Source organism: Biomphalaria glabrata, chromosome 8 (assembly GCF_947242115.1).
Source record: "Biomphalaria glabrata chromosome 8, xgBioGlab47.1, whole genome shotgun sequence".
NCBI classification, from domain to species: domain Eukaryota; kingdom Metazoa; phylum Mollusca; class Gastropoda; family Planorbidae; genus Biomphalaria; species Biomphalaria glabrata.
In genome coordinates, this window is record NC_074718.1 from 21,631,036 (window position 1) to 21,643,396 (window position 12,361).

General features: G+C 31.7%; 1 protein-coding gene across 5 annotated transcripts in view; it reads left to right on the top strand.

Moving 5' to 3' along the window:
• Positions 1-12,361, top strand: part of LOC106073511 (CD109 antigen-like) — a 110,996-nt gene that overhangs the window by 27,312 nt on the left and 71,323 nt on the right. For all 5 annotated transcript variants that reach the window (XM_056039592.1, XM_056039593.1, XM_056039591.1 and 2 more), the window contains 3 exons: positions 2,904-2,974; positions 3,105-3,230; positions 10,874-10,919. In XM_056039592.1, coding sequence (XP_055895567.1) covers positions 2,904-2,974; positions 3,105-3,230; positions 10,874-10,919 — 243 coding nt within the window. The remainder of the gene's footprint in view (positions 1-2,903; positions 2,975-3,104; positions 3,231-10,873; positions 10,920-12,361) is intronic.

Sequence of the window (12,361 nt, forward strand, 5' to 3'; positions counted from 1 at the left end):
GCGATCCTCAAGGCCTTAATCTAAATATGTGGGGTATCTAATCTTTTCAAAGAACAAATCGGTTTTATTTGCAATGTATTAAGGGACTATAAATTCATATTAGAATATTTTTCTCATTATTCAAAAGGCACTTTATAATAGAATGAATAATGAGCTGTAGGTCAGGAGAATGCGTTACTGCAGTGAAGAATGCCAGAAAACGCTTTAAGCGTCGTGGCTTCGCCCCGAACCCTACTGATAAATAATGAGCTGTAGATGTCAGAAGAATGCGTTTCTGCAGAGAAAAATGCAAGAAAACGCTTTTGGACGTCGGGGCTTCGCCCCGAACACCACTAATAGGTAATGAGCTGTACATGTCAGGAGAATGCGTTTCAGCCGTGAATAATGCAAGAAAACGCTTTTGGCGTCGGTGCGAAGCCCCGAACCCCAGTGAAGAAGCTTAAAGCGCTCTCCCAGACCCCCAAGCTTGCAAGAGAAAGACTGTTTTTTTTTTGTTTTTTTTTCGCCGAAGATTGAGAAACAGTCTTATTTTATTCTCATATATCGAATATATATATATATACATATATATATATATATATGTATGCTGTACGCACGTTTATGCATAGGGTTAGGGTTTACTGGGCGTTAGGGTTAGGGTTTGGAAAAAAAATCGCCCCCCCCCACTCCAAAGTTCTGGATCCGCCAGTGGGGAGAGGGCGGTACTTACGGCCTACGAGCGCTACAAAAGGGGCGACTCTAGGCTACCCACCACAATATTAGTGCAACAGTGGAGAGAGAGGAACCGCATAAAAATGCGATCGTTCCTCCACATTGCGGCCAATTTGTCAAAATCATCTGGGCTCTCCACTAATAGAATTCCTATTAGAAAAATTAATACTTGCCCTCCGTGGAGGAGATTAAATTTTAATTGCCAGCCCCACAAATAAACATGTCCCTTATAGGGCAAGAGGGAGCCACCAAGAGGCGATTAACACCTGCCATACTCCAAAACTTGGCATCAGCTACACTAAAGTCCTTCCCATCAGATGCCATTTTCTGCTACACCGATGGGTCGGTAATGAGGGACCCCGATAGATCTGGGTATGGGGCCCTTATAGACTACACAGACTGGACAGAACCAGAGATGCCGATTTCTCCGTCTGAGCTTAAAAGGGTTTTGAGGCGCCAGCCAGACTAGTCAGTCTTGAGCACTGTTCATCATTTTGTTTACGTTACAGTATTACAATTAACTAGTTAGTTAAAAAAAAACTCGTAGAAAACAAAGGTTAGCTTATTTTAAAAAATTGACATTACAATAGAATTATTTCAAAAATTAAACTATTAAGAATCATAAAGAAATGAATAAACTAAGACAATTGTATAGAGCTAGAGTTTAGAAATATATTTGTAAACTCAATATCTAGATTAAACCAATGGACTAAACAATGAAGTAAAAAAAAGGTTGGCCTATCTTCTTCTTTATATTACAGAGCATTGATCAGTGTAGTAACAACATGTACCGTGTGTCCGAAATAAATCTAGTAAATTAGATTCAAACTGTTCTATAGCTTACATTGTATGGAAGAAATAGTCATGGAGATGAAACAAAATAGCGACATGACTAGTTTATAAATCGTTAGTTCATGTTTAAAATACAGTAGTTTAAATTTGTTCGTGTCCATACAATTAGCCGTTTTTACTGAAACGCTCCGGGAAATAGGAAATTAATACACACTGGGGGAATTTTGGTGCCCCTCTCCACTTGGTGCCCTGTGCGGCCCGCACCACCCGCACATTGGTAGCTACGCCACTGCACCCACTCCTCCGGAGGGTTTTAAGTTTAAAAGTGCAATAGTTTATTATGGTCTTTGAAAACGTAAATATCAATGTTGTATAAACATCTGTTTGAACAATTAATTCACAAGATTTAAAATCTAATGACTTCAACTTGAGGTAAGCTAGCCCCATATAAACTATATGTTTGTGTGAAATTACGCCTGACCCAATTGGGCCGCCTACGACCTTGTATCACAGAAACTCTCTTTCTATTTTTAGCAAAACTGAAGATATCCCGCCTTTGCCAGCATAGAGGTCTGGGGGAGCACTGTGAGCTCCCTCATTCGGTTTGGGACGGAGTCCCGTCTCCAGGCACTATTTCCAGTATTTAAACAAAAAAAAAAGCATATTCTGAGGTATCTACAGAAAGAGAAAAAAATGGGGTATCTGAGTGATCGCTTTTTAAATGTTTTATAAAAAAAAATGTGAACTACCTGATTTGAACTTGTGGGCTAAATCCTTCTCAAACGTCTCAAGCCAACGCGGTAACCAATCTGCTTGTGAAGAGTTTATGAACATGGTAGTTTGTATAAATATCTTAGCGTTTTTATCTCATGTTTGTGTTCACCAAGCCTCAGACAACGACCTATAAAGAGGACTAATTCAGCTTATACTACTACTTCAATCAAGTACAGATTGTTTCCCTTGTTTGAGATACTGAACAAAATAGTTAATTACCAATAGTTAATTAACTAATTGGTAATTTTTTTGTATTGATCTAGTGTTGTCAGGTAGAAGGAATAATTGTGCAAAACTTCATCTTAATCCAAGATTGGGTGTCGGAGAAATAACGTGTAGAAACTTTTTAACCAGACAGAGAGAGTGAATTGATTTAAGCTTTGTAATAATCTAAATCTAAAATAATAAAGATTTTCTTATTATGTTTAGATACCTTTAATGTTTTTGTGTTGAGATAAGCTAGTCTCATATGAACAATATGCTTGTGTGAAATTACGCCTGACCCAATCGGGCCGCCTACGACTTTGTATCACAGAAACTCTCTCTATTTTTTTAAAAATATTACTCAACGTTCAAGACAAATATAATTCTAAACGTTTAAATATATTTTTTTCTCATTTCTATAGTTAACTTCAGAATCCTGGCAGCATATTACAACTTACAACTTTACACTGGAACATTTCATTATGAAATTCTGGTAAATTTTGTTTTGTTTCCCACATTGCATCTTGCTGTTGACGTTAATCAAATCAAAAGAAATTGATGACTTTATTATTATGCAATGTGTGTTTAATCAAACTATTGCTTGCCTGTACTCTTTTATTTAGGATCCTTATGATAATAAAATCAATGTTTTGAGTGGAGTCAGCGGAACATTTGGTGTAGTGGAAGGTTTCTTTGATTTAAGTGATCAGCCTTCTTTTGGAACATGGAAAATAAATGTCAGAACTGAGGTGAATATTTCTCAAAGAGCATATTTTTAGCAGCCTTTGTTAGGGGAAAAACCGCTATTAGTTTAATGTTCGTCCATCGAGCCATTAGTTTCGTGTAGACTCTAAAATGTTCGTCCATCTAGCCACTAGATGCGTGTTGATCTCAAATCTCAAAGTATCAAGCGCCATTTTGACTATGTTCTGTCGATATATGATTAAATGCAACCATTATTTTCTTATAAACCTGAAATGAAGCATTTTTAGCGGTCCCCGTAAGGGAAAAAAAAGCCGCTATTAGGTTTGAGCAAAATGTCTGTCTGTCCGTCTGTCACACTTGGATCTCAAAAACTAGAAGAGATATGAAAACTATTATTTCACCATGCGATGCGGCTTGAAAAGTTTAGGTGCAAAGGCTACTTTTGGTTTTCTAAAAGCAAACCGTTTAATTTATAAAGTTAACTATGTACGTGATTTGTTCACAAAAACAATACATAAATGTAAGGTAGATAAGGTTACAATATGCCGACAAAGAAAGACAATATTTTGTGTATTTTCAGTATCACAAAGTCAAATATAATTTAAAAATTAAAAAAGAATATCCACAACAAATATAAATATTAGTTAAAGGTGTTTTTTTCTGGTCAACTAGCTGCTAAAATAAAAAGAAAAAATTTATTTTTGTTTATAAAGGCTAAGAATGCACTTTGTATGTAAATATCTCGCACATTTTTTAAATGGACTTTTTATGCAGCGACTTTCGTGCAGTAGCGTGACAAGCAGCGATAAGATATGGTACTAATCAGTTCCCTCAAATATTTTAAAATAATCAGATTATATTTTTTTTTGTTTAGTCAGAATAAAAGACGCTTATTTTGTGCGTTTTGTCTGTCGGTCCGTCACGTCCGTCACGTTTAGATAAAAAAAAAAGGTATTGAAAATCTGATTTAACCTTAATGTTCCTAGCGAAACTTCTCAATTGTTTTAAGTATCTAAATTGATTGTTTCGGATTTTTTTTTTTTAAAACAAATCAATGCCAACGAATGTTTGTTTGTACTTCTAACTTATATAACATTTATTTTCCGTGCTTAAACGTTGCAAAATCACATGATCAATAGTGATGGGCAAAAGTTAACTAAAAAGGTGCTAACTTTTAGTTTAACTAAAAAAAAATTAGTTAAGGCCAAAGTTTAATTTAAAAAAAAAAGTTTAGTTAAAATCCTAGTTTAATTAGTTTTTTTTAGTTACAAACTAAAAAGTTTAATTACAAATTTTACAAACTTTTTTAACATACATACCAATAAATATTTAGATCTATGTAATTTGTATATATTTAATGAATAATAGAGAGGAGAATAAACTAGAGGGTGCACAGGTCACTAGAAAGCATTTTGACCTTTACCCTATAATGGCCGCTATTCCCGCCAATTCAAGGTATTTGAAAGGCGAGAAAAATAAACTTGTTCATTATTATATTTCTAGCAAGTTTCGCTGCTTGATAAATCCTGATAATTCCTTGCTTCTATAGATCTACATTTTGCTGCTTTTTATTAAACACCAGTGTGTTCCTGTATAGCCGCAGGCAAAGAATTTTGCTTTACTATAGATCTAAGAGAAATGTCAACTCTTTTTATTTTAAAACTTTTTTATTTTTTACTAGAGTTAGAGTCTAGTGACGTCTAGTATATTAGTATTAGTCATATATAATTAGTCTGTTACTACTATTAGATCTATAGACATAATAGTCTATATTTAATTATTTTAGTCTCTTAGTCTTAAGTAGAGTCTAACTCTTAGTCAAGTAGTCTTAGTCTTAGATCTAAATGTAAATTTAAAATTATAAGTCAATAAATAATATAGTCTAGATCTATTAATTGAAATCTATATTACTTTACTTTATTAGACTAGATGAAAAATTTAAGGACGAAACAGCCAACATGAAAAATATAAAGCACAACCAATCTCTTTAGCAAAATGTAATAAACATTTATTTTTGCTCATGAAAAAAGATTTAAATGTCTTTATGGGATAGATGTAGATCTTAATAGAATCACTAGAATGATACTATTATAGAAAGAAATTAGAAGTAATTGTCCAAGTTCTAATATAAGTTATCTTTTTAGAAGTAATGATAAAACTGCATGCTGACTCGCTAACTAACTTTAGATTCTAGAATATTCTGGATCTAATATCTTCTACAAACGAAATGATCAGAAATATAATCTGGATCTAGAATTAGATCAAGCTACTAGACCTAGATCAAATAATTAATATTTTAATCTAAAAATAATTTAAGAAATACTACTTACTACTACTACTACTACTAGATAACTAGATCTAAAATCTAGATAGAGTCTAGTAGGTATCTTAGAACTTTGGATCTATCTAGAGATTTTAGATTATTTTAATTATGATTATAACTAGATATGGGAATTTAGATACATATTTTATACTCTAGAAGATAATATTAGATCTAATAGATCTAGATAGTAGATATAAGTATAATTATAATAGAAGTAGATTAGATCTAGTATAGTGACGACTATTATTAGTAGGCCTATTATAGTCATTAATATTATATCTATGCATCTTAGGTCTTAGTATAGGCCTAATAAGTAATCTAGATATATCTAGATCTAATCTAGACTCGAATTCTAGAATAGTAGAATCTCTAAACTAATAGATCTAGATCTACTTTAAAAAAGGTCAAAATAGTTAGTAAAAGTTTAACTAAAGTTTCTTAGTTTAGTTTAATTAATTTTTTCAATTTGTGATTAACTAAAAGTTTAATTACTTTTTTTTAGTTCAAACTTAGTTTTATTTAACTAAAAAAAATTAGTTTAGTTCCCATCACTAATGATCAATAATGTGTTGTTTCGGTTTTTTTAATGTAAAATTAAAAGAAAACACTTCTGTTTGTTTATAATAATAATAATAATAATAATAATATAAAGGCTAACAATGCACTTTGTATGTAAATATCAAGCACATTTTTTAAAATGGACTTTTTATGCAGCGACTTTCGTGCAATAGCGTAACGTCGCAACATGTTATAGTGCTAAACCAATTCCTTAAACTTTAAAAAAAAAATCAGATTTTATTTATTTTTTGTTTAGTGCCCCCATCCGAATACAAGAAGCTTATTTTTGTGCGTTTTGTCTGTTCGTCGGTCTGTCCGTCACAATTAGATTGATAAATAACACTACAGGCTATTGTAAATCTGATTTAACTTTTAATTTTTAAATTCAGGAATATTGCAATAGTTTTAAGTATCCATAATAGATTGTTACGGATGTTTTTTGAAAAACAATTCAATGCCAATAAATTTTTGTTTGCTCTTCTAACTTATATTAGATTTTATTTCAATGCTTAAACGTTGCAAGAAACACATGATCTTTAATACATTGTTCCTTTTTTGAAATGTAAATAGCTTATAAATGCTAAATAAAAATATCTATACTGATTTATATTTCATTAACTATAAAGTTGTTCCGGATATTGTTTTATAAAAAATAAATTATGTCAAATGATTGTTTCAAATCGCATAATTGACTAATATTACACTTATATTCTTTGACACTACGTCACTATAGTTTATTTATCAATATCAATTGTTCCGAATTTTAAACTAAAAATAAATTTATGTCAAATGACTTTTTTTTTTTTAAATATCGACTATTGGTTGTTCATTATTTTAAAATAAGAAAGTAATTTACTAGAAACGATTATTGAAAATCACTTTTTAGACTTATTTTAAAGTTAATTTTCTTGCCTAAACATAATAAAAGTTGTTTAATCGGTAAAGAATGTTCCAGATTTTGTTTCGAACAAGAAATCTACCTTAATTTTACCTTTATTTTTTTACAAATCGTCGCCAAAGATGATCCGAATTTTATATGAAAAATCTAATAACGCTAATAAATGTTTGAAATCCATCTTCTAATAAATAAAACAAATAATTTTCTCATTTACGAAAATTGGTTGTTCCGGATTTTTTATGAAAAATATTTTAACTCTATTTATGTAAAATCGCACTTCTCTCTTACACTACATTTAACTTTCTAGCTAAAACGTTAGAAAATCTAATCAACGTTAATATTAAGTTCCGATTTTTAAGGGAAACAACTTCCTAACACCAAAAATGGTTTGAAAATCTCTCCATAAGGCTATGGTGCATCTAATTTTGATAACAGACCATCCCACAAATTTAATTAACGGTGTTTGATTAATCTGGAATTCTTATTTTCTCTCACTATAAATATATAAACATCCGGAAGAATCTATTTTAGAAACTTAAAACTAATGCGATGTTTCGGAAGGGAAATTAAATTTAAATCAGATTTTTAATAGCTTTTAGTCTTTCTTTCTCCTCGCTTTTAACACGACGGACAGACAGACTGACAGACAAAACAAAAAAAAAAGCGTCTTTAAACCTTTTATCTATATTATAAAGTAGAATGTGTGGAGTATGTATGTATGTATGTATGTTACTTATAGACATCAAAACCGCTTGACCAATCTTGATAAAACTAGGCAGGAATGTTCCTTGGGTACCAACTTAGACCTTAGTGAATGTATTGTAGCCCTAAAACAAATGTAAGACCCTCAAAAAAAATAAAGTTGTCCGACTCTATTACAGCTATAGTATTTTATGGATCTAGGCCATGTCTACAATGTTGACATGAGAAAAGATAGAAAGGATTTAGACCTAGATCTAATTTTAAGAAATACACTTTGCGCAGATAGTTTTTTATTTTGACACATGAAAATACAAAAGAAGATCCATTGATTTCATTATATAATAAAATTAACCTTCAATTTTGTGTTTCAAAAGCATTTTTTACATTAATTAGTTCCTTATATCTGTGATTACAGATTTCCTGACGAACATTCTTTCATTAGACAATTCAGTAATGAATCGCGTACTAAATATTAATTCGTTTAATTGTTTACTTTATAATCCCATCCCTAGATCTAAAACTCTAATTCAACTCTAAGATGATAAAACTTCTCTTCGCACAGATAGTTTTATAGTTTAACACATAAACATATTAATTAAAGTCCATTCATTTCATATTTTGATCAAATAAACATTCAAATTTGGTTTTCTAAAGCTACATTTGTTTACGAAAGCTGCGAAGCCGAGTTAAAGGCCTAGATCTATATTCATTCATGAATCGCGTACTAAAAATTATTTCGTTTTATTGTTACTTTATAATCCCATCCCTAGATCTAAAACTCTAATTCAACACTAATAAGATGATAAAACTTCTCTTCGCACAGATAGTCTTATACTTACACATAAACATATTAATTAAAGTCCATTCATTTCATTTTTTGATCATGTAAACATTCAAATTTGGTTTTCTAAAGCTACATACATTTACGAAAGCCACGAAGCCGAGTTGAGATAGGCCTAGATCTATATTCATTCATGAATCGCGTACTAAAAATTATTTCGTTTAATTGTTCACTTTATAATCCCATTTATTTAACAAAGCTATCGCTCTTTTCGTTTTTAATAGATAAGAATGTATCGACTTCGGGTAAACCATTTTCGCAAAACTAATTTTATTTTCGTAGCGAAAGAGAAATAACGTGAAAGGATCATTAGCTACGTTTAACATACATCTAAATCCAATCCACTAGATTATTCAAAAGCAAATGTTTTAATTTTAAAAAATGGATTTAAGCCTATTAGCTATTTTGATTTGATAGCTTCATTCACACTATTTTTACATTGACACATTCGCTTTACCTTTTACATTATTATTTCGTTTAATTGTTTACAAAACACTCTCAGTGACTATATTGACAGTAATGCGCAAATAGAGACCCGCGGGTCGCGGGTAACATATGTCTAGTATGTTATATACATATTTAGTCTAACTAGCCTTCAAATGAAATGCTAAAAAAGAACTTACTCGGTGCACCAATGTCTATGAACACTCGACAAGCTGCTCGTATAGATGACATTTTTTAGTCTAACTAGGCCGTGTGACGTAGTGGATTTTTTTACCTTTGACGTCATATGGAATAAATTCTTTAAATGAAATGCTAAAACAACTCGGTATAGTAATATTTATTAAACCTCGTAATGTGACTCGCATTTTAAAAAGACATAATAGCTAGATTTAGATCTAATCTAGATTTTCTATACTAGATCTAGATTTCTTTTTACACTAGAGCTAGATTTTTTACACTAGATCTAGATTTATTTTTTTTACACTAGAGCTAAATTTTTAAAACTAGATTTAGATTTAAGTTCTAATTAAAATCATTGTAGAATCTAGATCTATAATTTCTTGGTCTAGTTTAGAATGTTTGTTGTTTTACATGTTTCGGATGTTCCTTCAGAGTTGTAGTCTAAACCTCCCACAGGACGACGGGGGATGGGAGCAGGCAGGGTTTGAACCTGGAACCATCGATGAATCCAAACGACAGTCCAGCGCGCAAACAGCACTACCAGATTTAGACTAGATCAAGATCTATAATTTTAATTTCTAGACTTAAAGTGTAGATTTTTATTTCTAAAGTCTAGATTGTCAATATGTCAATATTGCTATGTTATAAATACTAAGAATAATCTACTATTTTTAAATTTAATATTCCGATTAGTCTATTAATTCATTATCTAGTGTTTTTTTTACACAAATCTTATCTAAATTACATCTACATTATCCCAAATATATATTTTATATCTAGATCTAGTAGATATAGATATATTGAGAGTGCTAAATTAGAAGTTTAATTTAGGTAGATCTACATCCTCATTCTAGTTCCATTTAAATGAAAATTCTCAATGCCAAAAGATTATCTAAAATCGCTCTTCTGACATATTGTACATATCCGGTAGTTGTCATTCCGTAATGTATAGGTATATTATCAATGTTAGGCTATTAGTTTGTAACCAGTTTGTCATTAGGTTAAGAGCAATGCCTGGTCGTGCGGTTAGCGCGCAGGACTGATTATCTCTACGGTCTCGGTTTCATACCCTGCTCGATGCCATCCTCCGTCGACCAGCGGGAGATTTTACATTAATTTTTTTTTTTACAACGCCAAATGAATCTTTGAAACATTATTACTTTTAACAATCAAAACAAAATCCGACAGGGATCCGTCTCCTACGGGGGCCGCCTCTTTGTAATCTTGTTTTTTATAACAATTGAATATGAAGACCATTTATTCATGTAGACACACAATTAGGCTTTAGCATACAGTTTTAGTATGAGGTTGGCCTTAAATTTTGGTACTTAGTTCTATAATAACAATATATTTGTATTTTTTAAAAATATTTCCCCTTTTTTAAAATTACATTACTTTGATTTATATCACATACTAAACAAGACTATTACATTACTTTGATTCATATTCACATCATATACTATTCAAGACTTTTAAGAATTCATTAAAAAAAAATTGATGAGAAAGTGGTTTGCATACTAGACTAGCCACTGCACTTAATTCTAACACGCTTAAGATTAGGGTAAAATCGGATTTTCAATGGCGCTTTTAATTTATGAGACCAGAACGTGACATGCCGACAGACGGACGACAAATAAACTACAGTGACATTTTTTATTTGGGGGCGTCTAAAAGATAAAGTAACTAGACATAATAAAGTGTAAAAACTTTATTGACCTTTGTTTCTTGTAATATTTTACAGACTGTTTCAGGAGCGGAGAGTCAATTTTTTGAAGTAGCAGAGTATGGTACGTACTTTTATATTTAATAAATGTACAATTCAGAAACATTCATTAACTTGTTTTGGTTTTATTACCGTATTTTTTTTACCAAATCTTTAACTGATAATGATGGCCTCTTTTTTTGGTTAATGTATATCTGTATCTGGAGGCGCAATGTCTGAGCGGTAAAGCTCTTGGCTTCTGAACCGTGGGTTTCGGGTTCGAATCCTGGTGAAGACTGGGATTTTGAAATTCGGGATCTTTGGGCGCTTCTGAGTCCATCCAGCTCTAATGGGTTTCTGACATTAGTTGGGGAAAGTAAAGGCGGTTGGTCATTGTACTGGCCACATGACACCCTCGTTAACTGTACGCCACAGAACCAGATGACCTTTTCATCATCTGCCCTATAGAACACAAGGTCTGAAAGGGGAACTTTGCTTTTACAATAGAATTGATTATTTATGTATTTTTTAATGACATGACACTGTTGGCTAACAATAATATTAGAAATATCTATTAGTGATACTTTAAGCCATTTCAATTGGTAGGCTTGCGGTCTTTTATTATTTTATTCACAAATTTATATTGCTAAATAAAAAGAGAAATAATGCTTGGGACGTCGATGACCCCAAACTGTATTAACACTTGGCATTCGTCTCACTTCTATGATATATATATATATATATATATATATATATATATATATATATATATATATATATATATATATATATATATAGTTACAATCCTCTCTCCTAATCAGGCCTTCTGTAAACACTGCTAAACACAACACTACACATCAACACTCATGAACTTGACAACATTCTCCAAATAATCTGGTACTTTAATAAGGGTCAAATAAAACAGCCAATATGACATAATTGGCAACACAATCAACTACTACAACGTTAGACTGTTTATCACTGTACTAAACTCATAAACTCTACTATCTCTTCCTGGACTCATACGTTTCACTGGAGGACTGCACCAGGACAGACTTCATGGCCGACTAACAGTCCCGGTCTCAACGCTCTCCGGTCTTGAACTGCCGCTTTCCAACACACTGTGTCTCTGGTCTGCGCAGGCTTATGATCAGATGACCATAACACGGGATCTATTCACGTGCAAAGTTCATGCCTTTCAATATAGCACGCTAAACTGTATTACTGGCCTTTGTCACATATGTCAACTAACCACACACAGTTAACCCTTTTGCGTCACGAATTGGGTTATAACAATATATATATATATTTATATATATATATATATATATATATATATATATATATATATATATATATATATATAGAGAGAGAGAGAGAGAGAGAGAGAGAGAGAGAGAGAAAGAGAGAGAAAGAAGATAGATAGATAGATAGATAGATAGATAGATAGATAGATAGATAGATAGATAGATAGATAGATAGATAGATAGATAGATAGATAGATAGATAGATAGATAGGTAACACCA